Source organism: Jaculus jaculus, chromosome 1, assembly GCF_020740685.1.
Source record: "Jaculus jaculus isolate mJacJac1 chromosome 1, mJacJac1.mat.Y.cur, whole genome shotgun sequence".
Classification (NCBI taxonomy): domain Eukaryota; kingdom Metazoa; phylum Chordata; class Mammalia; order Rodentia; family Dipodidae; genus Jaculus; species Jaculus jaculus.
In genome coordinates, this window is record NC_059102.1 from 177,784,035 (window position 1) to 177,809,624 (window position 25,590).

The window sequence follows — 25,590 nt, forward strand, 5'->3', positions numbered from 1 at the left end:
ACTGAACATACTCTGAGTTCACTGTGTATGTGTGTGTGTGTGTGTGTGAGTGTGTGTGTGTTTTCCACTAAATCCTGGTGACATTCTAAGATCTGTCCCCCTCACTCTACCAGATTTCTGGTTTCTCATGCTAAGTTACTGTACTTTGTAGATGTCCTCCTCACTCCTTGTGGGCTGTGATAGTACACCCTAGATTGTCCCTCTGTATGGATGCCCTCCTCACTCTGAGCCCTGATCCACTATTACCACTATGCTACCTATAGGCAGTACAGTCTTTCATTGCTTGAGGAAGTCCTGTTCCTGCACCCTAAGCAGGGACTCTGAAATGTATATGTTTTCTGACCTTATCTTGACTCCATTTTATTTTCTTTTTTTTCTCATTTTTTTTTTTTTAAATTTAATTTATTAGTTTTCTTTTCAGCAAATACAGGCAGTTTGGTACCATTATTTAGGCTCATCTGTGATCTACCCCCTCCCATTAGACCCTCCTTATTATTGAAAATGGGTCGTGCATTGTGGAGTTAGCCCCCAGTTATTAGTATGATAAATGTCTCTGAAAATCATGACCCAACATGTAACTCTGACATTCTTTCCGCCCCCTCTTCCGCAAGATTTCCCTGAGCCATGTTGGGTTCATTTTTGGTCTGCTTCAGTGCTGAGGTGTTGGGGGCCTCTGAGGCTCTGGCTCTCTGATTTGGTAGGAGTTGATTTTTCTCTGAATTGATCTCCTTCCCCTTTGTGCTGGTATCCAGTTCACAGGAAAACATCACCCTTGCTTATTTCGCCAGTTGTCCTTAGTTTCAGTTGGGCCCCTTCTGAGGTATGTTGGGGCAGCTCTCTTCTTAGGATCTGCATCTATCTGGAAAAGAGAAGCAGATTCTCCAACGGAGAGTGAGTTAGCACCCAGAAAATTGAGATAACACTTACTTTTTTGATAGACAGTTTGATAGGTGTAGGCCCTCTTATACCCCGTGATTGATGGTAGCTTGATATTGTAGAGTGGGCTTGTGTTTGGGTATGGTTCTGACTTTTTTCTCATTTTTATTAACATTTTCCATGATTATAAAAAATATCCATGGTAATATCCTCCCTTACCCTTCCATTTTACTTTCTTGAGGCCAGATCTCATTGTAGCCCAGGCTGACTAGAACTCACTCAGTAGTCTGGGCTGGCTATCTTCCTACCTCAGTAGCCCAAGTGCTGAGGTTAAAGGCGTGAACCTCCACCCCCAGCTTCAGCTTTCTTTCTTTATCATCTTTTTCTCTCTCCCTTTAGGCAGGGTCTTTCTCTAACCTAGGCTGACCTGGAGTGAACTCTGTAGTCTCAGGGTGGCCTTGAACTCATGGCGATCCTCCTTCCTCTGCCTCTTGAGTATTGGGATGAAAGGTGAGCGCCACCACACCTGGCCTTTCCTGTGTGTTTTCATCATCATTGTGCACTGTCTTTTTCATTGTACATAGTGCTGGGTTACACAAGAACATTTGCATACCAGTATGTAATGTTCTTTAAGCATATCCACTCCCTCATTCCCCACTGCCTTCCCTTTTCTCCTTCCTGTCCCATTAGTCCCCTTTGTTCACCTAGGCAGTTTTCACTCCTACTTTCATGTCCTATGCTCATATATCTACATCAGATCTAAGAGCCACAAATGAGAGAAAACATACCATATTTCTCTTTCTGAGATGGGCCTAATTCTTTTACTATGATTATTTCCAGTTGAATCCATTTCCCTGCAATGACATAATATGGTTCTTTACAACCGAAAAAATTCCATGATGTATTATACTACATTTTATTTGTCCATTATTTTATTTTATTTTATTTATTTTGGTTTTTCAAGGTAGGGTCTCACTCTAGCTCAGGCTGACCTGGAATTCACTATGGAGTCTCAGGCTGACCTCGTGCTCATAGCAATCCTCCTACCTCTGCCTCCCAAGTACTGGGATTAAAGGTGTGCACCACCACGCCCGGCTTTGTTTTTTTTCCATTTATTTCAGAGAGAGAGGGAGATACAGACAGAGGGAAAAAGAGGGAGGGAGGTAGTGAGAAAGAATGGGCACACCAGGGCTTCCAGCCACAACTAATGAGCTCTATATGCATGTGTCACCTTGTGCATGTGGCTTACATGGGTCCTGGGGAATTGAACCTGGATCCTTTGGCTTTGCAGGCAAGTGCCTAAACCACTAAGCCATCTCTCTAGCTCCCCCCCTTTTTGTTTTAATATTTATTTATCAGAGACAGAAGGAGGGAAAGAAAGATTGAGAGAAAATGGGCTCACCAGGGCCTCCAGCCACTGCAAACAAACTCTAGTGCATATATGATCTGTGTATCTGGCTTATGTGGGACCTAGAGAATCAAATCTGTGTTCTTAGGCTTTACAGGCAGGTGCCTTAACTGCTAAGCCATCTCTCCAGCCCTGACATCAAACTCTTGGTTCTCTTGCCTCTATCTCCTAAGTTCTGGGATTATAGGCATGTGACACTATGCTCAGTTTTATGTGATGTTTGGGATTGAACCAAGGCTTCACTACCAATTGAGCTATGTCCCCAGCCTTTAAAAAAATTTTTTCTTTGCTTATTTGTCTTTATTTAATTATTTATTTGAGATAGAGAATGAACATGCCGGGGCCCCCAGCCCCTGCAGATGAACTCCAGATGCATGTACCCCCTTGTGCATCTGGCTTTCATGGATACTGGGGGATCAAACTTGGATTCTTAGGCTTCGTAAACAAGCCCACTAACCATTAAGCCATATCTCTAGCCCTGTTCCCAGCCTTTGTTATTTTTATTTTATTTTATTTTTTTGAGGTAGGGTCTTGCTTTAGCCCAAGCTGAACTGGAATTTGCTATGTAGTCTTAGAATAACCTTGAACTCATGATGATCCTTCTACCTCTGCCTCCTGAGTGCTGTGATAAAAGGCATATGCCACCACCATTGTTTTAATGACTGCCATTCTGGCTAGAGTGAGATGAAATCTCAGTGTAGGTTTGTTTTGTTTTGTTTTGAGATAGGGTCTCAGTGTAGCCCAGGCTGACCTGGAATTCACTATGTAGGGTGGCCTTGAACTCCTGGTGACCCTCCTACCTCTCCCAAGTGCTGGGATTAATTTGCATTGCTTTAATGGATAAGTATGTTAAACATCTTTTATATTATTGTGGCTGCTTGTTTTGGGGAATGTATATGTGGTTTGGGGTGGGGTGTGTGTAGTGTATGCATGTGTGTGCGCACATGTGTGTACCCCATGCCCATACATACAGAGACCAGAAGAGAATGACAAGTGCCCCCCTCTACCACTCTCATATTATTTCCTTGAAATGGAGTCTCTGACTGAACCCAAAGCTGACCACTGAGTTCCGGTTTTTCTTGTCTCAGCTCCCCACAGGACTAGGGTTACAGGTATGCATGGTCACACCCAGCTTAGACCCTCATGCTTGTGTAGCAAACACTTACATAATAGAATATTTCTGACCTTTAAAGGGGACAGAAATTCTGCTTGATAACATGGGTAGGCTTTGAGGACATTATGCCAAGTGAAATAAGCAATTACAAAACACAACTACTATATCATGAGGTATCTCAAGCAGTTGTCATAGGATCTGAAAGAGTGGTGTAGACTGGTGTGGTGGCACACACCTTTAATCATAGCACTCAGAAGGCAAAGTTAGGAGGATTGCTATGAGTTCAAGGCCAGCCTGAAACTACATAGTGAACTTCAGATCACCCTGGCTAGAGTGAGACCCTACCCCCTCTTGGAAAAAAAAAAGCCAGGTGTAGTGGCACATGCCATTTTATTTTATTTTATTTATTTATTATTTGGTGTTTTGAGGCAGGGTCTCACTCTAGCCAAGGCTGACCTGAAATTCACTGTTTTCTCAGGGTGGCTTTGAACTCAACTCAATTCTCCTACCTCTGCCTTCCCAGTGCTGGGATTAAAGGCGTGCGCCACCATGCCTGGCAGCACATGCCTTTTAAAAAGAAATTTATTTTTACAGCAGGGCGTGGTGGCACATGCCTTTAATCCCAGCACTGGGGAGGCAGAGGCAGAGGTGGGAGGATCACCATGAGTTCAAAGCCACCCTGACACTACATAGTGAATTCCAGGTCAGCCTGGGCTAGAGTGAGACTTTACCTCAGGAAAAAAAAATAACAAAAATATTTATTTTTATTTTATTTATTTATTTGACAGAGAGTGCAGAGAGGCAGATAGAATAGAAAATGGGCACCTGGGCACCAGGGCCCTCAGCCACTGCAGACGAACTCCAGATGCATGTGCCAACCTTGTGCATCTGGCTTATATGGGTCCTAGGGAATCAAACCGGGTCCTTTGGCTTTACAAGCAAGTGCCTTAACTGCTAAGCCATCTTTCCAGCCTCATGTAGCACATGCCTTTTTTTTCCCTTTTTTTAAAATTATTTATTTATTTGAGAGTGACAGAGAGAGAAAGAGGCAGATAGAGACAGAGGATGGGCGTGCCAGGGCTTCCATCCACTGCAAACAAAACTCCAGATGCGTGTGCCCCCTTGTGCATCTGGCTAATGTGGGGTCCTGGGGAATCAGGCCTCAAACCGGGGTCCTTAGGCTTCACAGGCAAGCACTTAACTGCTAAGCCATCTCTCCAGCCCCTAGCACATGCCTTTAATCCCAGCACTCTGGAGGCAGGATGACTGAGTTCAAGGCCACCCTGAGACTACATATTGAATTCTAGGTCAGCTTGAGCTAGAGCTAGACCTCACCTTGAAAATCCTCACCCCTAACCCCCAGCCAAAAAAAAAAAAAATTGTGGATGGAGGAAGGGGTTAGGAGTAGAAGGAATAAGGAGAGTTATTTAATAGGTATAATTTCAGTTTTGCAAGATGAAAAGAGCACTGGATATTGTTGTGCAACAGTGAAAATGAACTTAAAACTCTATACTTGAAAATTAAGATGGTGAATTTTTTATGTATTTATCTACATTTTTTTGTAAATTTTTTTAAATGGGGCTAGGAAGATAGCTGTCAGTAAAGTGCTTGTCTCCCAAGCATGAGAACCTGAATGCAATCCCAGAACCCACATAAAAATAACAGGCACAAGCCGGGCATGGTGGCACACGCCTTTAATCCCAGCACTCGGGAGGCAGAGGTAGGAGGATCGCCATGAGTTTGAGGCCACCCTGAGACTACTACATAGTGAATTCCAGGTTAGCCTGAACTAGAGTGAAACCCTACCTGGGGAAGAAAAAAAAAAAAAAAAGCATAAGCTGGGCGTGGTGGCGCCTACCTTTAATCTCAGCACTTGGAGGCAGAGGTAGGAGGATCATTGTGAGTTCAAAGCCACCCTGAGACTACATAGTGAATTCCAGGTCAGCCTGGGCTAGAGTGAGACCCTGCCTCAAAAAAACAAAAAAAAATGACAGGTACTTCTCTATCTATCTGCCTCTTTCTCTCTCTCTCTGTTGCTCTCAAATAAATAAATAAAAACAAACAAAATTAAAAGGGTTGGAGAGCTGGCTTAGTGGTTAAGCACTTGTCTGTGAAGCCTAAGGACCCCAGTTCAAGGCTCGATTCCCCAGGACCCATGTAATCCAGATGCACAAGGGGTCGCATGCATCTGGAGTTCATTTGCAGTGGCTAGAGGCCCTGGCGTGCCCATTCTCTCTCTCCGTCTGCCTCTTTCTCTCTCTGTCTTTCTCAAGTAAATAAATAAAAATAAACAAACAAAAAATGACAGGCACACATCTGGAATCCTGGCACTGGAATGGTAGAGACAAAAGTATCTCTAGGGTTCACTGACCAGCAAGTCTATCCTAATTGGTGGTCTCCAGGTTAATGAAAGAGTCCATTTCAAAAAGAAGTAGATGACCTACCTGAGGAATGACACCTGAAGCTGTTCTCTGGCCTGTAAGCACACACATGTGCATGTGTGTGTTCATACATACACACCACGTTTTCTAGCTGAACATTGTGTCTTGGTGTACACATTCCCAACACTCAGGAGCAGAAGCAGGAGAACTGTGAGGTCCAAGACAGCTTGGGCTACTCAAAAATGAAAATAAGGGCCAGGTGTGGAGGGAGAGGTAGGAGGATCACTATGAGTTGGAAGTCAGCCTGAGACTATGTAGTGAATTCCAGGTCAGCTTGGGCAGTAAGACCCTATCTTGAAAAACCAAAAATAAATAAATAAGAAAATAAAAGGGGCTAAGGTTATGGTATAGTGGGTAGGAGCACCTTTTGTGCAAGCATAAATATCTGACCTTGATCCTTAACACCTACATAGAAAAGCTGGACATGGCCGCACTACCTATGACCCCAGCACTGAGGAGGATCACTGGGGTTAGTGGTTGGCCAGTCTAACCAAAAAGTGGCAAGCTCCGGCTTCAACAAGAGACTCTGTTGGTGGAAGAGTGGTAGAGAAGGACACTCAATGTCATCCTCTGGCCTCTTGCAGAGGTGTGCACAGGTTGTGAGCATTTGCAGACACATGTATGTACATAACACAAAACAATGCTAATGACCCTTGCTTCACTGGGTGTGATGGGGCACATCTTTAATCTCAGCACTTAGGAGGCTGAGGTAGGAGGATCACCATGAATTTGAAGCCATCCTGGGCTGTAGGTTGAGTTTAGCCTGGTCAGGTCAGCCTGGACTTTAGTGAAATCCTGTTTCAAAAAACCAAAACACACCAAAAATGCTTTTTTAAAAAAGAGCATGTTCACTATTTCAAGTAATGAAATTTTAATTTGTGTTTTAACAGTTCTGCATTTTCCAGCTGGTGAGCACTGAGAACAACCGGTATAGTTTAGATCACATTTCTTCGCTCTTCACTTCTCAGGTTTGTGGAATCATCCTTTGCCTACTCTGAATACAGTAAAGAAGTGGTGTGCCGCTGTTATCAGCTACTTGTGAACCTGGGAGGCACTTGAGTCCAGAGGTTCCAGACTATTTGTACAATATACTTAGACCCTCTCTCAAAAAAATGAATAAACAAGCCAGGTGTGGTGGCGCACACCTTTAATTCCAGCGCTTGGGAGGCAGAGGTAGGAGGATCGCCATGAGTTCAAGGCCACCCTGAGACTACAGAGTGAATTCTAGGTCAGCCTGAGCTAGAGTGAGACCCTACCTTGAAAAACCAAAATTAAATAAAAGCACTTGCTTAACTCCATGTCTTAATGGAATTATAGTCTTAAAATGGAGTACTTCATGATGTAGGAGCACAATTTCGTTATGGTTTTATTAAGTTCCTTTGGGACTGTGTTTTAGCTTCATACATTTTTATGTTGTGAACACAAATTTAAATCTCTTCTGCCTTTCTTGTTTTTCCCATTTCTTCCTAGGAGACACTGATTGACTTTGCCATAACCTCCACCGATATCTGGGCATTGTGGCATGATGCTGAGAACCAAACAATTGTGAAGTACATCAACTTTGAACAGTACGGATGACTTAATGTTACCTACTTTACCCCAGTCAAACACATGTGTGGTGTGTGATTCTTTTTTCGAGGTTGGAGTCTCACTTTAGCCCAGGCGTAGCTTAAAGTCACTATATAGCTCCAGGCTGGCCTCAACTCATGGTGATCTTTCTACCTCTGCCTTCCAAGCATTGGAATCAAAGAAATGTACTACCACCTTGCCTGGCATAAGTGCTTGTTTTTCTTTTTCATAAGTATATATTTTTGTTTTTAATATTTATTTTTATTTATTTGAAAGAAAGAGGCAAAGAGGGAATGGGCATGCCAGGGCCTCCAGCCGCTACAAATGAACTCCAGACACATGCACCACCTTGTGCATCTGGCTTATGTGGGTCCTGGGGAATCAAACCTGGGTCCTTTGGCTTTGCAGGCAAACACCTTAACCACTAAGCCATCTCTTCAGCCTGTAAGTGGTTTTTTTTTTTTTCTGTTTTTTTTTGTTTATTTGTTTTTCCAGGTAGGGTCTTACTCTAGCCCAGGTGGACCTGGAATTCACTATGTAGTCTCAAGGTGGCCTTGAACTCACAGTAGCCCTCCTACCTCTGCCTCCCAAGTACTGGGATTAAAGGTGTGCACCACCATGCCCAACTGTAAGTGGTTTTATGTAGAACCAACTTAAGAGTTTTCATCTTAAGAATTCTAACCTATTTTTCGCTTTTTGTTTCTTGTTCTAAAACATTTGTAAAGCACTGTACTTGTCTAATATATTTCTCATCACATGATGAGTAAATTGAGAACATAGTGATTTTGGACTCTTGTGAGTAATTTGAATAATCTATATTTAAGAGTAAATTTTCAGACTGGAAGTATTTTGGATATGTACAATCTCTACTAAGGAATGTAGTAGTATTTTCTTAGTCCAACTCTATACATCTTTACCTTGTCCTAAAATCCGAAGGTAACAAAATCAAATTACTAAAGATAGTACTTCATAAAATAGGAACTATAGGTAGAAAAGATGACAGGTGCGGTGGCTCGTACCATTGTTCCCTTCACTGAGAAGGCTCAGGCAGGAGGATCTCTGTGATTTCCAGGCTAGCCTAGACTACAGAGTGAGCTCTAGGTTGTCCTGGGCAAGAGTGAGACCTTGCGTCAAAAAAACAAGTACTGCCACACCCAGATTTTTAAGTTTTTTGACAATTTCCATACATGTAGACAATATATCATGACCACAATACCCCTACTGCCGTCTTTTTTGAACTAATAAGTTTCATCTTTTGTAAACTGTCTTTTTTTCTGTAGTAATGTTGCTGGTCAATGGAATCCGGTTTTCATGCAACCGCTACCAGAGGAAGAGATCATCATCAGAGATGATCAAGACCCCAGAGTAAGCAGCTCTAAAGTGATAAGGGATTGATTTACATTAGCATTCTTAGGACAAGAACTTGAGTTAGAGCTCTTTCAATTGCAGGCGACTTGAATTGATTAAAGGAGAATGCATTGGCTTAGAGCAGCTAAAAAGCTCTTATCACTTGCCTACTTTTTTAAAGTATGTGAAATTGAATATTGTAAACAACTCATTGGTAGTGGGTATTTATTATTCTGGTTGACAACTGCTGGTATTTGGCCTTTGTCTAAAAGCCCAAACCATATGCTTATCATTTTATCACCCATAAGAACTACAGTAGAAGGAAAGAAACTAGAATGAAGATCAATCATAGTTAACTACTTATGAGCAAATTTGGCTTATGAGACTTGGTCATAATTAGGCAACATAAGATTTTTCCATTTTATTCAGTTTTCCCACTTGAGAATTTTGCAGCTTATTTTGTTTTATTTACATATAGTATCTATTATTAAATTATTTTATATGTGGGCCACAAAGTGAGTTCTTTTGTAGGTAGGTGTAGAAATCTTAGGAAACTATAGTCATCCCTTCTATTTAAAATTGGCACTGGGGCCTTTAATCCCAGCACTCGGGAGGCAGAGGTAGGAGGATCACCATGAGTCGAGGCCACCCTGACCTAGTGAATTCCAGGTCAGCTTGTGCTAGAGTGAGACCCTACTTTGATAAGAATAATAAATAAATAAAATAAATTGGCACTTGGGCTAGAGAGATTGCTCAGTGATTAAAGGCACTTGCTTGCAAAGCCTGACAGCCCAGGTTTTATTCCTCAGTACCCCCGTAAATCCAGATGTAGAAAGTGGCACATCTGCGTTGGTGGTATAGTGGGAGAGTGTAGCTGCCTTCCAAAGTGGTACATCCATCTGGAATTATTTTTCAGTGGCAAGAGGTCCTGGTATGCCTTTACTGTACCTCTCTTTCCCTCTCTCTCTCTCATTTTCTCTCTCAAATAAATAATTTAAAATATTAAAATAAGCTGGGCATGATGGCACACGACTTTACTCCCAGCACTCGGGAGGCAGACGTAGGAGGATTACTGTGAGTTCGAGGCCACCCTGAGACTACATAGTGAATTCCAGGTCAGCCTGGGCTATCGTGAGATCCTACCTCGAAAAAAAAAAAAAAAGAGTGATGGAGTAGTGGGACACCCCAGTTTCTTCAACCAACCACCTCAGGAAAGGAAAGCATACCCTGCCTCAGATGAACACATGGAGTGCCACAAGAGCACACACGTCATTCATATACCACCCATGGATGAGGAAAAAACACAGGTTGTCCACCACGTACATACGAGCAGAAGAGAAAGAAAGAGAAAGAAAACTCAAGGTTTTGGTGTTGATGTGTTGAACGTCTTCAGAATGACAAAACTTGTTTTAATGTTCTTATAGGAAGTGTATTTGCGGAGTCTTTTCACACCAGGACAGTTCATAAATGCGGCCTTATGTAAAGCTCTACAGGTAAGCAAGAAAAATTTTAATGTTTACTTAAGACTTCTATGTTTATTACTTTATTATATATATTGTTAATTATTATTCTTTGCTTATTACCTAGGTTCATTATTATATTATTAATCATTACCCTTTGTTTCCATGTATTAAGCCCTCAACATATTTTTGTTTGGAATTGTTGTTATAATTTGTTTTAACATTCTTTTTTTTTTAATTTCTTTATTTATTTTAGAGAGAGACAAAGAGGCAGAGAGAAAGAGAGAATGGGTGCACCAGGGCTTCTTGCAAACGAATTCCAGATGCATGCGCCCCCTTATGCATCTGGCTTATATGGGTCCAGGGGAATCGAACTGGGGTTCTTGGGCTCCCAGGCAAATGCCTTAACCGCTAAGCTATTTCCCCAACCCCCTGTTTTAACATTCTTTTTTTTTCTTTTCAAATTTGTTATTTTATTAACAACTTCCATGATTATAAAACAATACCACATGGTAATACCTTCCTGACCCCCCCCTTCCCCTTTGAAACTCCATTCTCCATCATAGCACATCCCCATCTCAATCAATCTCTCTTTTATTTTGATGTCATCATCTTTTCCTCCTCTTATGGTTTTGTGTAGGTAGTGTTAGGTACTGGGAGGTCATGGATATCCAGGCCATTTTTTGTCTGGAGGAGCACGTTGTAAGGAGTCCTACACTTCCTTTGGCTCTTTCATTCTTTCCACCACCTCTTCCACAATAGACTCTGAGCCTTGGAAGGTGTGATAGAGATATTGCAGTGCTGAGCACTCCTGTCACTTCTTTCCAGCACTGTGATGCCTTCTGAGTCATCCCAAGGTCACTGCCATCTGAAAAGAGAAGGTTCTCTACCAAAAGTGAGAATAGCATTTATAAAAGGGTATGAACATTAAGAGAAGTGCTTACCGGGCAGTTTGATAAGCATGGTTTATAAATTTAGCCAGACAGCAGCAGACATTACACCCCTAAGGCTCATGACTACTCCTGTTTTAAGTTTTCAGTATCAGGGATGTATTCCTTCCCATGGAGCGGCCCTCCAGTCCAATTAGAGGGCAGTTGGTTTCCACCATGACAGACTTGCCACCATTGACCTGTTGGCTCATTTGGTCTGGCTGGCCAAATTTAAGACTTGCAGTGTCCACTGTTGAGTATCTTCACTGGTGATTTCTCTTTCTCCCATTGAACTGCATGCAGAATGGCTTCTTCCAGCTTTCTGTCAGCTGGTCTACATGGAGGAGGTATCAGCTCAGTTCCAGCATGATTTCTCAGTGGCCTTGCAGCCCAAGTATGTGGACTCTTCAGCAATAGGGGCTTACCATGTATTCCTGGTAGGAACCCAAGGGCCTCAGCAATGGCGTATGTTTTGGGGGCATCAGGGACCTCCCTGGCCAACAACTCACTGGAAGGTATCCCATCCCTGGCACTGAAAATTTTCTAGCAATAATCTAGCTCCTGAGTGTTCCATGTCCAAAAATGTAGGTTTCCATATGATTTATTTATATCCTCTTAGATTTTGATTAGCCCTCCCTCCACCTTTCCTTTACTCAATCTCTTTCCATGACCTCACTTTCGGCCTTTTCACCCCCGTTAATCTATTCTTCTTACATATATGCAATACCATCATATTAAGTATCCCCCTCCCTTCCTTTCTCTTCCCTTTATATCTCTCTTCTAGCTTACTGGCCTTTGCTACTGAGTCTTCTTCCTATTAATTACGAAAATAATTTTCTTTCTGGCTGAGAGGTGAGGGTTGGGAAGCACTTTCCCAATAACTAATGAAGAATACCAGAGTTCAAAAGAGATACTTTTGCTAGACATGGTGGCACCACACGTTTAGTTACAGCACTTGGGAGGTTGAAATAGGATTGCTATAAAGTAAATTCCAGGCCAGCCTGGGCTAGAGCGAGACCCTACTTTGAAAAGCCTAAAAACAAGTTGAGAGAGAAAAATTCACTTTTTCTTTTCTTTCTCAAAGTAATTTCTCAGGCTAGCCCAGGCTGACGTGGAATTCACTGTGTTGTCTCAGGGTGGCCTTGAATTCACAGCAGTCCTTCTACCTCTGCCTCCTGAGTGCTAGGATAAAAGGTATGCGCCACCATGCTCAGTGATAGAGAGATTCTTTTGCCTACATAGTTCCCCAAAGAATTCATACAGCACTGTATATATTCATATATATATGAATATATATATATATGTATATTCATTCTGTATACTTAAAGATTAAAAGTGTGTGACAGGGTTTTTGTTTGTTTATTGTCAGTTTTGGTTATTCTCTGTTCCAAGTTCTGGATTCTGAGTAGAGTCAAAATGTTTTAGCTTTGAGCCAGACATGATGATATATGCCTAGAAACCCAGCACTAAAGACTGAGGCAAGAGGATCATAAGCTAAGTTTCTCAATGCTTTAAAAAATATTCTTGGACTTAGTGGTTGAGGCACTTGCCTGTAAAGTCTAAGGACCCAGGTTCAATTTCTTCAGAACCCATGTAAGCCAAATACTCATGGTGGTATATGTGTCTGGAGCTCATTTGCAATGGCTAGAGGCCCTGACATGCTCATTCTTTCCTCTTTCTTTTTTTTTTTAAATATTTTTTTGGTCATTTTTTATTTATTTATTTGAGAGCGACAGACAGAGAGAAAGACAGAGGAAGAGGGAGAGAATGGGCGCGCCAGGGCTTCCAGCCCCTGCAAACGAACTCCAGACACGTGCGCCCCCTTGTGCATCTGGCTAACGTGGGACCTGGGGAACCGAGCCTCGAACCGGGGTCCTTAGGCTTCACAGGCAAGCGCTTAACCGCTAAGCCATCTCTCCAGCCCTCATTCTTTCCTCTTTCTAAGAAATATTTTGTTGTTGTTTTGTTTTTCTAGGTAAGGTCTCACTGTAGCTCAGGCTGACTTGGATTTCACTATGGAGTCTCCAGGTAGCCTTGAACTCCTGGTGATCCTCCTACCTCTGCCTCCCGAGTGCTGGGATTAAAGGCGTGCGCCATCTCACCCGGCAAAGAATGTTTTTTATTATTTATTCTTTAAAAATAAGGCCGGGTGTGGTAGCACACGCCTTTAATCCCAGCACTCTGGAGGCAGAGGTAGGAGGATTGCCATGAGTTCGAGGCTGTCTTGAGACTACATAGTGAATTCCAGGTAGCCTGGGCTAGAGGGAGACCCTAAAACAAACTTACACATCAAGTCATACAATGTAGTTCATATCTGTAATCTGAGCACTCCTATTACAAAATGGGAGGGCAGAGATCGCTTACAGGCCAGATAGCTTAGTATACACAGCAGTAAACAGACCCTGTCTCAAGGTGGAATGTTAGAACTGACACTGAGATTGTCCTCTGACCTATACTCACAAGTTACATAAGCTACCTTAAACTGCCATTTAGCTTTGTAGGCTTCAAGTATAGTAATCCCTTTCAGGATTGCAAGGCGCCTTAGAATGTCCTTGTCTACCCTCCTGCATGAAGCAAAAGTACATTTTGAGGTCTCTGATGATCACTTGGCCTCTAACTGCCTCTGCCTTTGTCGATGAGTTTCTTCCAGTGCTTATGAATAGTTGTTCGCACACTGTCAAATCAAAGTTTTGCCCTCTGATGTAGCATTGGATTTAACCTCCATTCTTTTGAAGGCTTGTAGACATATTTCTCTTACAAAGGTACCCACCCAGTATTTTCAGAACTTTACCATGTCATATTTTCCCAGACTAAAGAAGTTCCTCCCTAACCCCCTCCTCTCATTGGGATAGGCATGCTATGGGGTTTTGCTGGTTTTTGTTTTTTTGTTTTTTCGAGGTAGGGTCTCATTCTAGCTCAGGCTGACCTGGAATTCACTATGGAGTCTCAGGGTGGCCTCGAACTGATGGTGATCCTCCTACCTTTGCCTCCCCGCGTGCTGGGATTAAAGGCATGCGCCATCACACCCAGCAGGAATGCTGTCTGTGTTTTTGATTTTATTGTTGTTGTTTTTTATTGACAACTAATATATTTACAGACAGTAAACCATGACAGTTCCTTACTCTCCCTCACTTTCCCCTTTAAATCTCCACTGTCCATCATATCCCCTCCCTCTCTCTGTTAATCTTTCTCTCTTATGTTGATGTCACCATCTTTTCCCTCTATTATGAGGGTCTTGTGAAGGTATTGCTAGGCACTGCAAGGTCGTGGCTATTGAGGCCAATTTATGTCTGGACAGTTGCATTGTAAGCAGTCCTACCTTTCCTTTGGCTCTTACATTCCCCTTCTGCAATGGACCCTGAGCCTTGGAGAGTGTGATAGAGATTTTTAAATACTGAGCACGCCTCTGTCACTTCTCTCAGCACCATGGTACCTTTTCGGTCATTCCAGTGTCACTGCCATGTGAAAAGGGAAGCTTTTCTAACAAAAGTGAGAATAGCATCAACATACGAATATGAACGTTAAGTGAAGTGTTCACATGGTAGTTTGGTGAGCATAATATATGTATTTATCCAGACAAGAACAGCACTCCTAATGTTCATGACTTCCCCCAACTTAGGCTTTTGATTAGGTTTTCAGTACAAGGCATGTATTACCCCCCATAGGGTGGACCTCCAGTCCAATTAGAGAGCAGTTATTTTCCCCCAGAACAGACATGCCACTATTGTACCAGTTCAGTCATTTGGCCTGGCTGGCCAAATTTGAGCTTTCCAGTGTCCACTGTTTTCACCACTGATGACTTAGTGCAGATTTTTTCTAGCTTTCTGTAAGCTGGTCTACAGGGAGGGGATTTTCAGCTCAGTCCCAACTTGATTTCTCAGTGACCTTGCCGCCCAGGCATGTGGAGGCTTCAGCAGTAGGGTCTGACCATCTGTTTCTAGTGGGAAACCAAGAACCTTGGCAGTAGCCTGTAATGTTTTGGAGACATCTGGGACCTCCCTGGCCAACAGCTCACTGGAAGGTATCCCATCTCTGGCACTGAAAATTTTCTAGTAACAATCTATGGCTTCTGTGTTTTTAAGACATTCTCACTGTGCAGCTCAGGCTGGCCTCAAACCCTTGACCCATCTGCCTCAGTCTGCAGTGTTGGGATTACAGGCATGCACCACCACACCCAGCCAAATACAGGCACTTTTCTGCCTTGTTCAGGTGGCATAGCTTTCAGGCCTAGGCTTTTCTTCTAGGCACATTCTTGAATATGTGGCTACTGCATGTTTTCTGTTCTTTCTCTGATAAGACCTCATTCATCACCACTTTGTGCTTGTTAACAGTAACTAAATATATAATGATATTTCATATAATATCTCTTACACAATAAGATTAAATCGTCATTAATGCATTTATCAAATGTTTTCCTTTAGAAAAAAATTTCCCAATAGAATGGCCTACCCTATCACTAGTCTAGCTTTCCTATTGTGACAGTCTTGGGATATGTGTGTTTGATATATCTATTCCTTTCCTTTTGGGTGGGCAATAGTAATTATGTTGCTTTTGTTTAAAAAAATATTCATTTATTTGAGACATACTCCAGATGCCACCTTGTGCATCTATCTGGCTTACATGGGTACTGGGGGAATCAAAACTGGATCTTTAGGCTGCACAGGCAAGGTCCTTGACCACTAATCCAACTCCTAAATGTAGTATAAGGGCTGGAGATATGGTTTAGTGGTTAAGCGCTTGCCTGTGAAGCCTAAGGACCCCGGTTCGAGGCTCAGTTCCCCAGGTCCCACGTTAGCCAGATGCACAAGGGGGCGCACGCGTCTGGAGTTCGTTTGCAGTGGCTGTAGGCCCTGGTGCGCCCATTCTCTCCCTCCCCCCCTCGCCTCTTTCTCTGTCTGTCACTTTCAAATAAATAAATAAACATAAAACTAAATGTAATATAAGTCTGAGGTTCATGGATGTATTATAACCCTGAGGTTCTATTGTGGTACATATAAACTCTTTAAAAATGGGTATGATTTCTTTTTGTTGTTGTTCTTTTGTTTGTTTGTTTTTTGTGGTTTTTTTTTTTTGAGGTAGAGTCTCGCTCTAGCCCAGGATGGCCTGGAATTCACTATATAGTCTCAGATGGCCATGAATTTACAGCAATCCTCCTACCTCTGCCTCCTGAGTGCTGGGATTAAAAGCGTGTGCCACCATGCCCAACTTGGGTATGATCTTTTCCAGAAATCATTCATGCAATGTTAGAAGCTAAGGGTGTGCCTCGTCTCTGTTATGGTTAAACATTGTTTAAGTGCCTTCTGGGCTAGAAAATTTTTCCTTCATTTTGAATATTTTATAATATTTGAAAACATTTATTTTAGATATTCTGTCGAGGAACTGAGAGGAATTTGGATCTTTCATGGAGTGAGCTAAAGAAAGAAATTACTTTAGCTGTTGAAAATGAGGTAAGGTGTGAGTACACAAATAATAATATATTCTTTTCAATCTTTAAAAACATGTTTATGTGTAAGCAGAGAGAGAGAGGGGAAGAGAATGGCACACAAGGGCCTCTAGCCACTGCAAATGAGCTTCTGATGTATGCACCACTTTGTGCATCTGGGTTAACATGGGTGCTGGGAAATCAAACCTGGGTCATTAGGCTTTTTAGGCAAGCACTTTAACTGCTGAGCCATCTCTCCAGCCCTCTTCTATGTTGATATAGGGCAGATTGGTACTGGGAACCTGTCAGATTGGTGGTTTGTTTTGTTTTCTTTTCTTTTGTTTTTTGGTTTTTCGAGGTAGGGTCTCACTCTAGCCCAGGCTGACCTGGAATTCACTATGGAGTCTTAGGGTGGCCTCGAACTCACAGTGATCCTCCTACCTCTGCCTCCTGAGTGCTGGGATTAAAGGCGCGTGCCATCACGCCCGGCTATTTGTTTGTTGTCTTATTCTAGCCCAGGCTGATCCGGAATTCACTGTGTAGTCTCAGGGTGGCCTCAAACTCACAGTGATCCTTCTCTTCTACCTCTGCCTCCTGAGTGCTGGTATTAAAGGTGTGTGCCCCTATGCCTAGCTCATGTCAGAATTTTTTTTGTTATTTTTATTTATTTATATGAGAGTGGCAGAGAGAGAAAGAGGCAGATAGAGAGACAATGGACATTCCAGGGCCTCCAGCCACTGCAATTGAACTCCAGACGCGTGCGCCTCCTTGTGCATCTAGCTAACCTGGATCCTGTGGAATCGAGCCTCAAGCTGGGGTCCTTAGGCTTCACGGGCAACCACTTAACCACTAAGCCATCTCTCCAACCATTTTTTTCCCTTTTTCTAATATTTATTAATTTATTTATTTGAAAGAGAGGTAGAGAGAGAGGAAGAGGCAAAGAGAAAGACAGAATGGGCCTCCCAGGGCCTCCAGCCACTGCGAACAAACTCCAGATGCATGCACCACCTTGTGCATCTGGATTTTGTGGGTCCTGGTTTAATAGAACCGGGGCCCGTAGGCTTCACAGGCAACCGCCTTAACCTGTAAGCCATTTCCCCAGCCCTCATGTCAGAATTTTTCACTTGACTTCCTTGCAAAAAGTACAAATATGAAAGCCTTTTAATTAGAACTTGACATATATTGTATATTCTATGGCATTTAATGTATTAGAAATAATTTATTTGACTTACTAAAATCATAATGATCAATTACATTTTTGTGGTGAAAAACCCAAATGTTGCAAAATTTAATTTCTTTTCTCTTCTTTGCCAGCTCCAAGGAAGTGTAACAGAGTATGAATTCTCTCAGGATGAGTTTCGAACTTTACAGCAGGAATTTTGGTGCAAATTCTATGCCTGCTGTCTTCAGTATCAAGAAGCCCTTTCCCAACCTCTAGCTCTGCATTTGAATCCTCACACAAACATGGTGTGCCTCCTGAAAAAAGTAAGGGAACTAGAGCTTGGTGATCTCTTCTAACAGTTCAGTGCATCTTTGTATTATGGATATTATAATCATTTTCCCTAAAATTATACTTTATTTATATTTATTAGCCTTCTGCATAGTCATCCATAATTTTAAATTTTTGTTACTTTTATATTTATGAAATTCCAAATTTAAAGAGTTATAAAAGTAACAAAGAATTTCCATATTCTCTTCATCCATATTCGTCATTTGTTACCTTCCATATGCTTTGATAAGTTGGTAAATTGGTGGCTTGGTTTGGTACTGGGAATTAAACCCAGGGCCTAACAAGTACATACAGTGTCACTGAGCCACATTCTCAGCCCCATTTGCTTTGCTTTTCTACATTCGATATTTTGTTTTCTTCCTCATAAAAATTTATCATTCACACACCTCCTATCTCTGTTTCTGCTGGGAATCAAACCCAGGGCCTGCACATGCTAAGCAAGCCCTCTACCACTGAGGTACAGTCCCTAACCCCTTTAATTGACAGATACAAGTAAGAATAAGTATATACAACGTGGTTTGTGGTCTGTATGGTACACTTTGGATTGTGAATTAATCACTGAAAAAAAATATAACGGAAAGATTATGTTTCCAGGGGTACCTGTCTTTCCTGGTGCCTTCCTCCTTAGTGGATCATTTATATCTCCTGCCGGACGAGAACCTTCTGACAGAGGATGAGACAACCATATCTGATGGTAATAATGATTGCTATGTCTATACTTAACCCCCTTTCTATGTCTCCCTTGTGCTCTATTTTAAATGGATGCAGAAATCTCTGATTGCCAGTGTGACCTGTCCTACTCAACTTACTTTACTGTAGATATTTTAAGAAAAACTAGACACTGGGTGTGGTGGTGCACTCCTTTATTTCCAACACTTGGAAGGCAGAGAGAGGTAGAAGGATCGCCATGAGTTCAAGGCCACCCTGAGACTGTATAGTGAATTCCAAGTCAGCCTGAGCTAGAGTGAAACCTACCTCAAAAAAAAAAAGGAAAGCAAAGAAAAACTAAGGCTAAAGCATCTCTGAGACCACAGATTCCTAGGCATCTAATTATAAAAGTTTATTTTAATGTACCTACAAGTCTTCATTGGGTTGAGTCAGCACATGTGAACTTTCTTTTGCAGATGTAGATGTTGCTCGAGATGTCATATGTCTTATAAAATGCCTCCGGCTGATTGGAGAGTCCGTAACTATGGATATGGCGGTTCTGATGGAAACCAGTTGTTACAACCTACAGTCTCCAGAAAAGGCTGCTGAGCAAATTCTAGAAGATTTGATCACTATTGATGTGTAAGGAGAAATTAGGGTAAAGTGAATTTCCTAATGGAATTCAGCAGTTTTTTTGTGCCAAAGTCAGGTTTTTAATACATGTTCAAAGTAGTAGTTCAATGTTAAGGTGACTTTCCTTGATTCTAACAAGGTGTTTCAGCTGCCCCCTTCCTGACCTTGTTTTTTGTGGTACTGGGGATGAAAGTCAGGGCCTTATGTGTGCTCTGCAATTTCTTTGCCACTGAGCTACATTCTTGGTGGGTGTGTGCTGTTTGTATGGATGCACATGTGTTCTTGTGCATATGGAGGCCAGGGGATAGCCTTGAGTATCCAAAAGATAGCCTGTTTTGTTCGTTTGGTTTTTGGAGGTAGGGAGTTGCTCTAGCCCTGGCTGACCTGGAATTAACTGTGTAGTCTCAGGATGGCCTTGAACGCACAGCAGTCCTCCTACCTCTGCCTCCTGAGCGCTGGGATTTAAGGTGTGCATCCCCATGCCTTCAAACATCCACTTTTTGAGGCAAGGCTTCTCACTAGCCTGTAACTCACTAAGGTAGACTGGCTGGCTGGCAAGCCCAGAGATCCACCTGTCTCTGCCTTCCCAGGGCTATACCTGGCTTTTTCCTATTTTTAAAATATGGGTTATAGAGATCAAACTCAGGTCATCATGCATGCAAAGCAAGCATTTTACCAACTGAGCTATTTTCCAAGTTCTGGTTTGGAAACAAACTCATAAAATATACCTCCATTAGTCTCTGAACTGAGCTACATATTTATAAATTTTTTTAAGTATTTTCTTTATTTGAGGGGGGGGCATATAGAGATAATGGGTACATCAGGTCCTCTAGCTGCTGCAGATGAGCTCTAGTTATATGCACCAACTTGTGCATATGGCTGATGTGGGTCCTGGGGTATTTGTCCTTTGGGTTTGCAGGCAAGTGCCTTAACTGCTAAGTCATCTCTCCAACCCATGGAGGACTTTTTTTTTTTTTTAATTATTTTTATTTATTTATTTATTTATGTTTTTTTGAGGTAGAGTTTCACTCTAGTCCAGGCTGACCTGGAATTCAGCTTCAGGCTGGCCTTGAACTCATGGTGATCCTCCAACCTCTGCCTCGCTAGTGCTGGGATTAAAGGCATGCACCACCACACCCGGCTATTTTTTATTTTAAAATATATGAGAGCATGACTGCAATAGGGCCTCTTGCTGCCTAAACTCCAGATGCATGTACCACTTTTTGCATCTCGCTTTATTCTGAGGAATTTGCACCTGAGAAATTGAACCCTAGCCAGCTGGCTTTGCAAGCAGGCGCTTCTAACCATTGAGCCATCTGCACAGCCCCAACATTTTTTTTAAGATTTTATTTTTATTTATTTATTTATTTATTTATTTATTTATTAGAGAAAGAGAGAGACTGGATACACCAGGGCCTGTAGCCACTGCAAACAAACTCCAGATCCATGTGCATCTGGCTTTCATGGGACCTAGAGAGTTGAACCTGGGTCCTTAGGCTTCAGATGCATGTGCCTTAACCATTAAGCTATTTTACCAGCCCCCCCCAACAGCAATTTTTCTGTAGTGTATATATTTCTTATACCCCAATAATTATCTCTACTCCTTTATGATGAGACTACTTTCCCTGTTTTTTAGAGCATTTAGTTTAATAGCACACATAGAGCCTATCTTATGTGTCTCTAGTAGTAACAGGAATATTTCAATTGTTCTTATAGAGAAAATGTGATGGAAGACATTTGTAGCAAGCTACAAGAGATTAGGAACCCAGTTCATGCCATTGGACTTCTTATACGGGAAATGGATTATGAAACAGAAGTGGAAATGGAAAAGGGATTCAATCCAGGTAAATGACTGAACAACAACTGTATGATTTAGAGAAAACAATGATACATTTAACTCTACTTTTCTTCTTATTACAGCTCAACCTTTGAATGTTCGAATGAATCTTTCCCAGCTCTATGGTAGTAGCACAGCGGGGTATATTGTGTGCAGAGGCGTATATAAAATTGCCAGTACTCGCTTCTTGATCTGCCGAGACCTCTTGATTTTACAGCAGCTATTAATGAGGCTAGGAGATGCAGTAAGTACTACTTTGGGGAAAACCTGTGAAATCTAAAACTTGATAGAGTCCTTCAAGCATAACAGGATGTTGGCTGTAGGCAAAGATTTGTTTTTGTTCACTGTTTTATCTTTAGGTTTAGTTAACTACGTTCTACAAGTAGTTGTTGAAGTAAATTAGATCAATTATTTTCCTCACTGCTGTGACAAAAACAGTGTTAGGAATGAAGGGGTCTCTGTGGGTTTTGTCTTGTCTTGGTTTTGCTCACAGTTTGAGGGTACATTTCATCAGAGTGGCAGAAAATGGTGTGTGAGGTAACTGGTCACACAGTGTCCACAGACAGGAGGTAGAAAAGGTGAATGAATGCTGGGGTTCACCTCACTTTAGTCAAGCTGTGACTCCCCACTCATATTCAGGGTAGGTATTCCATCTTCTGTTAGCTATATTTCTGGAAACAGTATCATAGATATACCCAAAAGTGTGTTTCCAGGGTGAATCTAAATCTCATCAAGTTGTCAGTCAAGAGCATCATGATCAAATACAGATGAGTATCGGTGAAACAGATCACTGTTGACCTTTATAATATTTTTTGAGTTTTTTTTTTTATTTTTCAAGGTAAGGTCTCACTCTAGCCCAGGCTGACCTGCAACTCACTATGCAGTCTCAGGGTGGCCTCGAACTCATGGCTATCCTCCTACCTCTGCCTCCCAAGTGCTGGGATTAAAGGCGTGTGCCACCACGCCCAGCTACCTTTATAATATTATTAGGACTACTTTGGTTGTGATAGTAAATATACCAACAAAAAGTAGGAATCTATCCTGAGAGTCTTTTCAGTAAGTTCTTTTTATTTATTATTATTAGTTTTTAACCCTCTCTGGATTTTTCTATTTCTTTAGGTTTTTATTGTCTTTTTTGGTTTGGTTTTGGTATGTGGGTGAGTATGCTGCTGGAGATTGGACTCAGGCCTTGAACATGAGCTATATCCCAGCTATCCCATGAACATAGAAATTCATTGTAAAGCCTTTTTTTGTTTGTTTGTTTGTTTGTTTTGTTTTATTGAGATAGGGTCTCACTCTAGCCCAGGCTGACCTGGAATTCACTCTGTAGTCTCAGGGTGGCCTTGAACTCACAGTGATCCTCCTATCTCTGCCTCCTGAGTGCTGGGATTAAAGGCATGCACCAATGGTTTTACCTGGCTGTAAAACCATTTTACAAGCCAAAAAAGTCATTTGTAATTTGTCCAATAATAACCAGGATATACATTTTTGGTATATACTTTTTCTATACAAATAGATTTTGGTTTTATTTATAAAGTTAAAATATACTAGTATTTTAATAATTGCACAGTACAACTGATCATTCCCTTTGGGTTATCTAGGTATTGCCAGTTTTCCTCTTTTTGGCTAGGGTGAGGGCAAGACAGGGTCTCATAACCTAGGTTTAAGTCGAAGTTGGTTTTTTCACTCACTATATAGCCAAGGCTGACACTGAACTCCTGATCTTCCTGCCTTTCTCTCAAATACTGGGATTACTATGTGTAACTGTGCCTAGCTGCCAATTTTTCCCTTAAAACAACAGTGTTGTACATCTTGACTATATCTCCAAGGTGAGTTCTAAGAAGTTGAGTTGAATAGTCACAGGCTATGAACCTTCTCTTTTTTTTTTTTTTGAGGTAGGGACTCTGACTGACCTGGAATTTACTCTGTAGTCTCAAGGTGCCCTCGAATTTATGGTGATCCTCCTACCCCTGCCTCTTGAGTGCTGGGATTAAAGGCATGTCCCACCATGCCCGGCCTGTGAACATTCTTAAGGCCATCTTTTGCCTCTACTAGTCATACCTGCTTTTACACTATAACAGCAGAATCAGAAAAGATTATCTCTTTCCCTGTTCTTCTACAGTACTAAGCCATAGTGGTTTTTTTTTTTGTTTGTTTGTTTTTTATTTTTCGAGGTAGGGTCTCACTCTAGCCCAGGCTGACCTAGAATTCACTGTGTAGTTTCAGGGTGGCCTTGAACTCACAGCATTCCTCCTACCTCTACCTCCTAAATGCTGAGATTAAAGGCGTGCGCTACCACGCCTAGCTCTAAGCCATAGATTTAGTGAAAGTTTCTTTGTAGCACCAGCCTTCATAAATCAGAGAATAGTTTTCTTATTTTATGTGCTATTGTTATTTGGGAAGTTATTTTGTCACATGGTACCCAAAAATGTGTATTGCCATTACATTACTGTATTTATAACTATATTTTATTTTACTCCACTTGAACCTTTGGAGCTACTATTTGCTAATTGTGTTACTTACCATCTTACCTGTCTTTATAGATGATTTTGGGAGCTGGTCAGCTCTTCCAAGCTCAGCAAGACTTACTTCATCGAACAGCTCCCCTACTTTTATCTTACTACCTCATTAAGTGGGGAAGTCAGTGCTTGGCTACTGATGTTCCAGTTGACACACTGTGAGTCTCATTGTACTGTGTTTTTTATTTTTTAAATTTAATTGATGTATTGTATGTATTTGAGAGAGAAGAAGAGGCAGATAGATAATGGGTGAACCAGGACCTTCAGTCACTGCAGATGAACTCTAGAAGAATGTGCCACCTTGTACATTTGGCTTATGTGGGTCCTGGGGATTCAAACCTGGGTTCTTTGGCTTTGCAAGCAAGTGCCATAACCGCTAAGCCATCTTTCCAGCCCTGTACTAGTTATTTTTAAAATAAGTTGGGAGTTTGTTTTTTTTCCGAGTTTTATTTTTATATTTGTTGTATTTTTCATGGTGCTGGGGACCTTAAAAAAATTTAAGCATTATGCTGTAAAATTAATTTTCCTTTAAGATTCATAGATTTTTTTAAATTTTTATTTATTTACTTGACAGCAATAGACAGAGGAAGAGGCAGATAGAGAGAATGGGTGTGCCAGGCCCTCCAGCCACTGCAAACAAACTGCAGATGTGTGCTCCCCCTTGTGCATCTGGCTAACGTGGGTCCTGGGGAAATGAGCCTTGAACCGAGGTTCTTAGGCTTTACAGGCAAGCGCTTAACTGCTAAGCCATCTCTCCAGCCCATCATAGATTTTTTTTAAATTAAATTTAATTTTTTTTGTGGTAGGGTTTCACTGCCTTCCATGTGCTGGGATTAAAGGTGTGTACCACCATGCCCAGCTTCATAGAAATTTAAAGTACTCTGTTGTTTAAAGGTTAGAAGTAACTTATAAAAAAATAATAAATAGGGCTATAGGGATGGTTTAGTGGTTAAGGCATTTGCCTATAAAGCCAAAGGACCTAGGTTTATTCCACAGGACCCATGTTAGCTAGATGCACAATACACATGCATCTGGAATTTGTTTGCAGTGGCTGGAGGCCCTAGCATACCCATTCTCTCTCTCCCTCTCCCTCTTTCTATTAAATCAATCAATCAATAAAAATAAAATATTTTTTAAAAAAGAAAATAATAAATATAAGTACATGTATATGAATTATATATTATGTGTATATAATCATTGATAATAAGATGACAAATCATATTGATAATAAGGTGAGGTGAAACAGAGAGAAAATTCAATCATGCTTAAAAATGTTGGGAGAAAAAAAAAAGCCAGTAAAAGGACACAATGCACTCTGGATAGGATGAGCTGCCCTGTTTACTGTAGCAGGCCGTGACTGAAGATGGATAAAAATCTGAGTCCTGTTGTTTTTCAGTTTTAATTTGTGCCTTCAGCAGAGGTTTTTCTTTTATTCTTTTTTTTTTTTTTTTCCTGGTTTTTCAAGGTAGGGTTTCACTGTAGCCCAGGCTGACCTGGAATTCACTATGGAGTCTCAGGGTAGCCTTGACCTTAACAGTAATCCTACCTCTGTCTCCCAAGTGCCAGGACTAAAGCTGTGCACCACCATGCCCGGCTCAGCCGAGTGTTTTGTTTTGTTTTTGTTTTTTTAAGGTAGGGTTTCACTCTAGTCCAGGTTGATCTAGAATTCACTTTGTATTCTCAGGGTGGCCTCGAATTTACAGCGATTCTCCTACCTTTGCCTCCCAAGTGCTGAGATTAAAGGCGAGTGTCACCACATCTGGCTCAGCAGAGTTTTTATGTAGACTTAATGAAGTCAGCAATGCTCTTTGTAGGATAAGCTATGGATTTAATGCGTGCGTGTGTGCGTGCGTGTGTATATATATTTATATTTATAT

At 41.5% G+C, this 25,590-nt stretch overlaps 1 protein-coding gene across 2 annotated transcripts in view; it reads left to right on the forward strand.

Moving 5' to 3' along the window:
- Nup160 (nucleoporin 160) overlaps positions 1 to 25,590 on the forward strand; it is a 72,185-nt gene that overhangs the window by 15,390 nt on the left and 31,205 nt on the right. For both annotated transcript variants that reach the window (XM_045130615.1, XM_045130617.1), the window contains exons 8-18: positions 6,730 to 6,807; positions 7,310 to 7,407; positions 8,689 to 8,773; positions 10,180 to 10,248; positions 16,508 to 16,591; positions 17,881 to 18,051; positions 18,671 to 18,770; positions 19,201 to 19,366; positions 21,074 to 21,201; positions 21,278 to 21,438; positions 23,738 to 23,871. In XM_045130615.1, the coding sequence (XP_044986550.1) occupies positions 6,730 to 6,807; positions 7,310 to 7,407; positions 8,689 to 8,773; positions 10,180 to 10,248; positions 16,508 to 16,591; positions 17,881 to 18,051; positions 18,671 to 18,770; positions 19,201 to 19,366; positions 21,074 to 21,201; positions 21,278 to 21,438; positions 23,738 to 23,871 (1,274 nt within the window). The remainder of the gene's footprint in view (positions 1 to 6,729; positions 6,808 to 7,309; positions 7,408 to 8,688; positions 8,774 to 10,179; positions 10,249 to 16,507; positions 16,592 to 17,880; positions 18,052 to 18,670; positions 18,771 to 19,200; positions 19,367 to 21,073; positions 21,202 to 21,277; positions 21,439 to 23,737; positions 23,872 to 25,590) is intronic.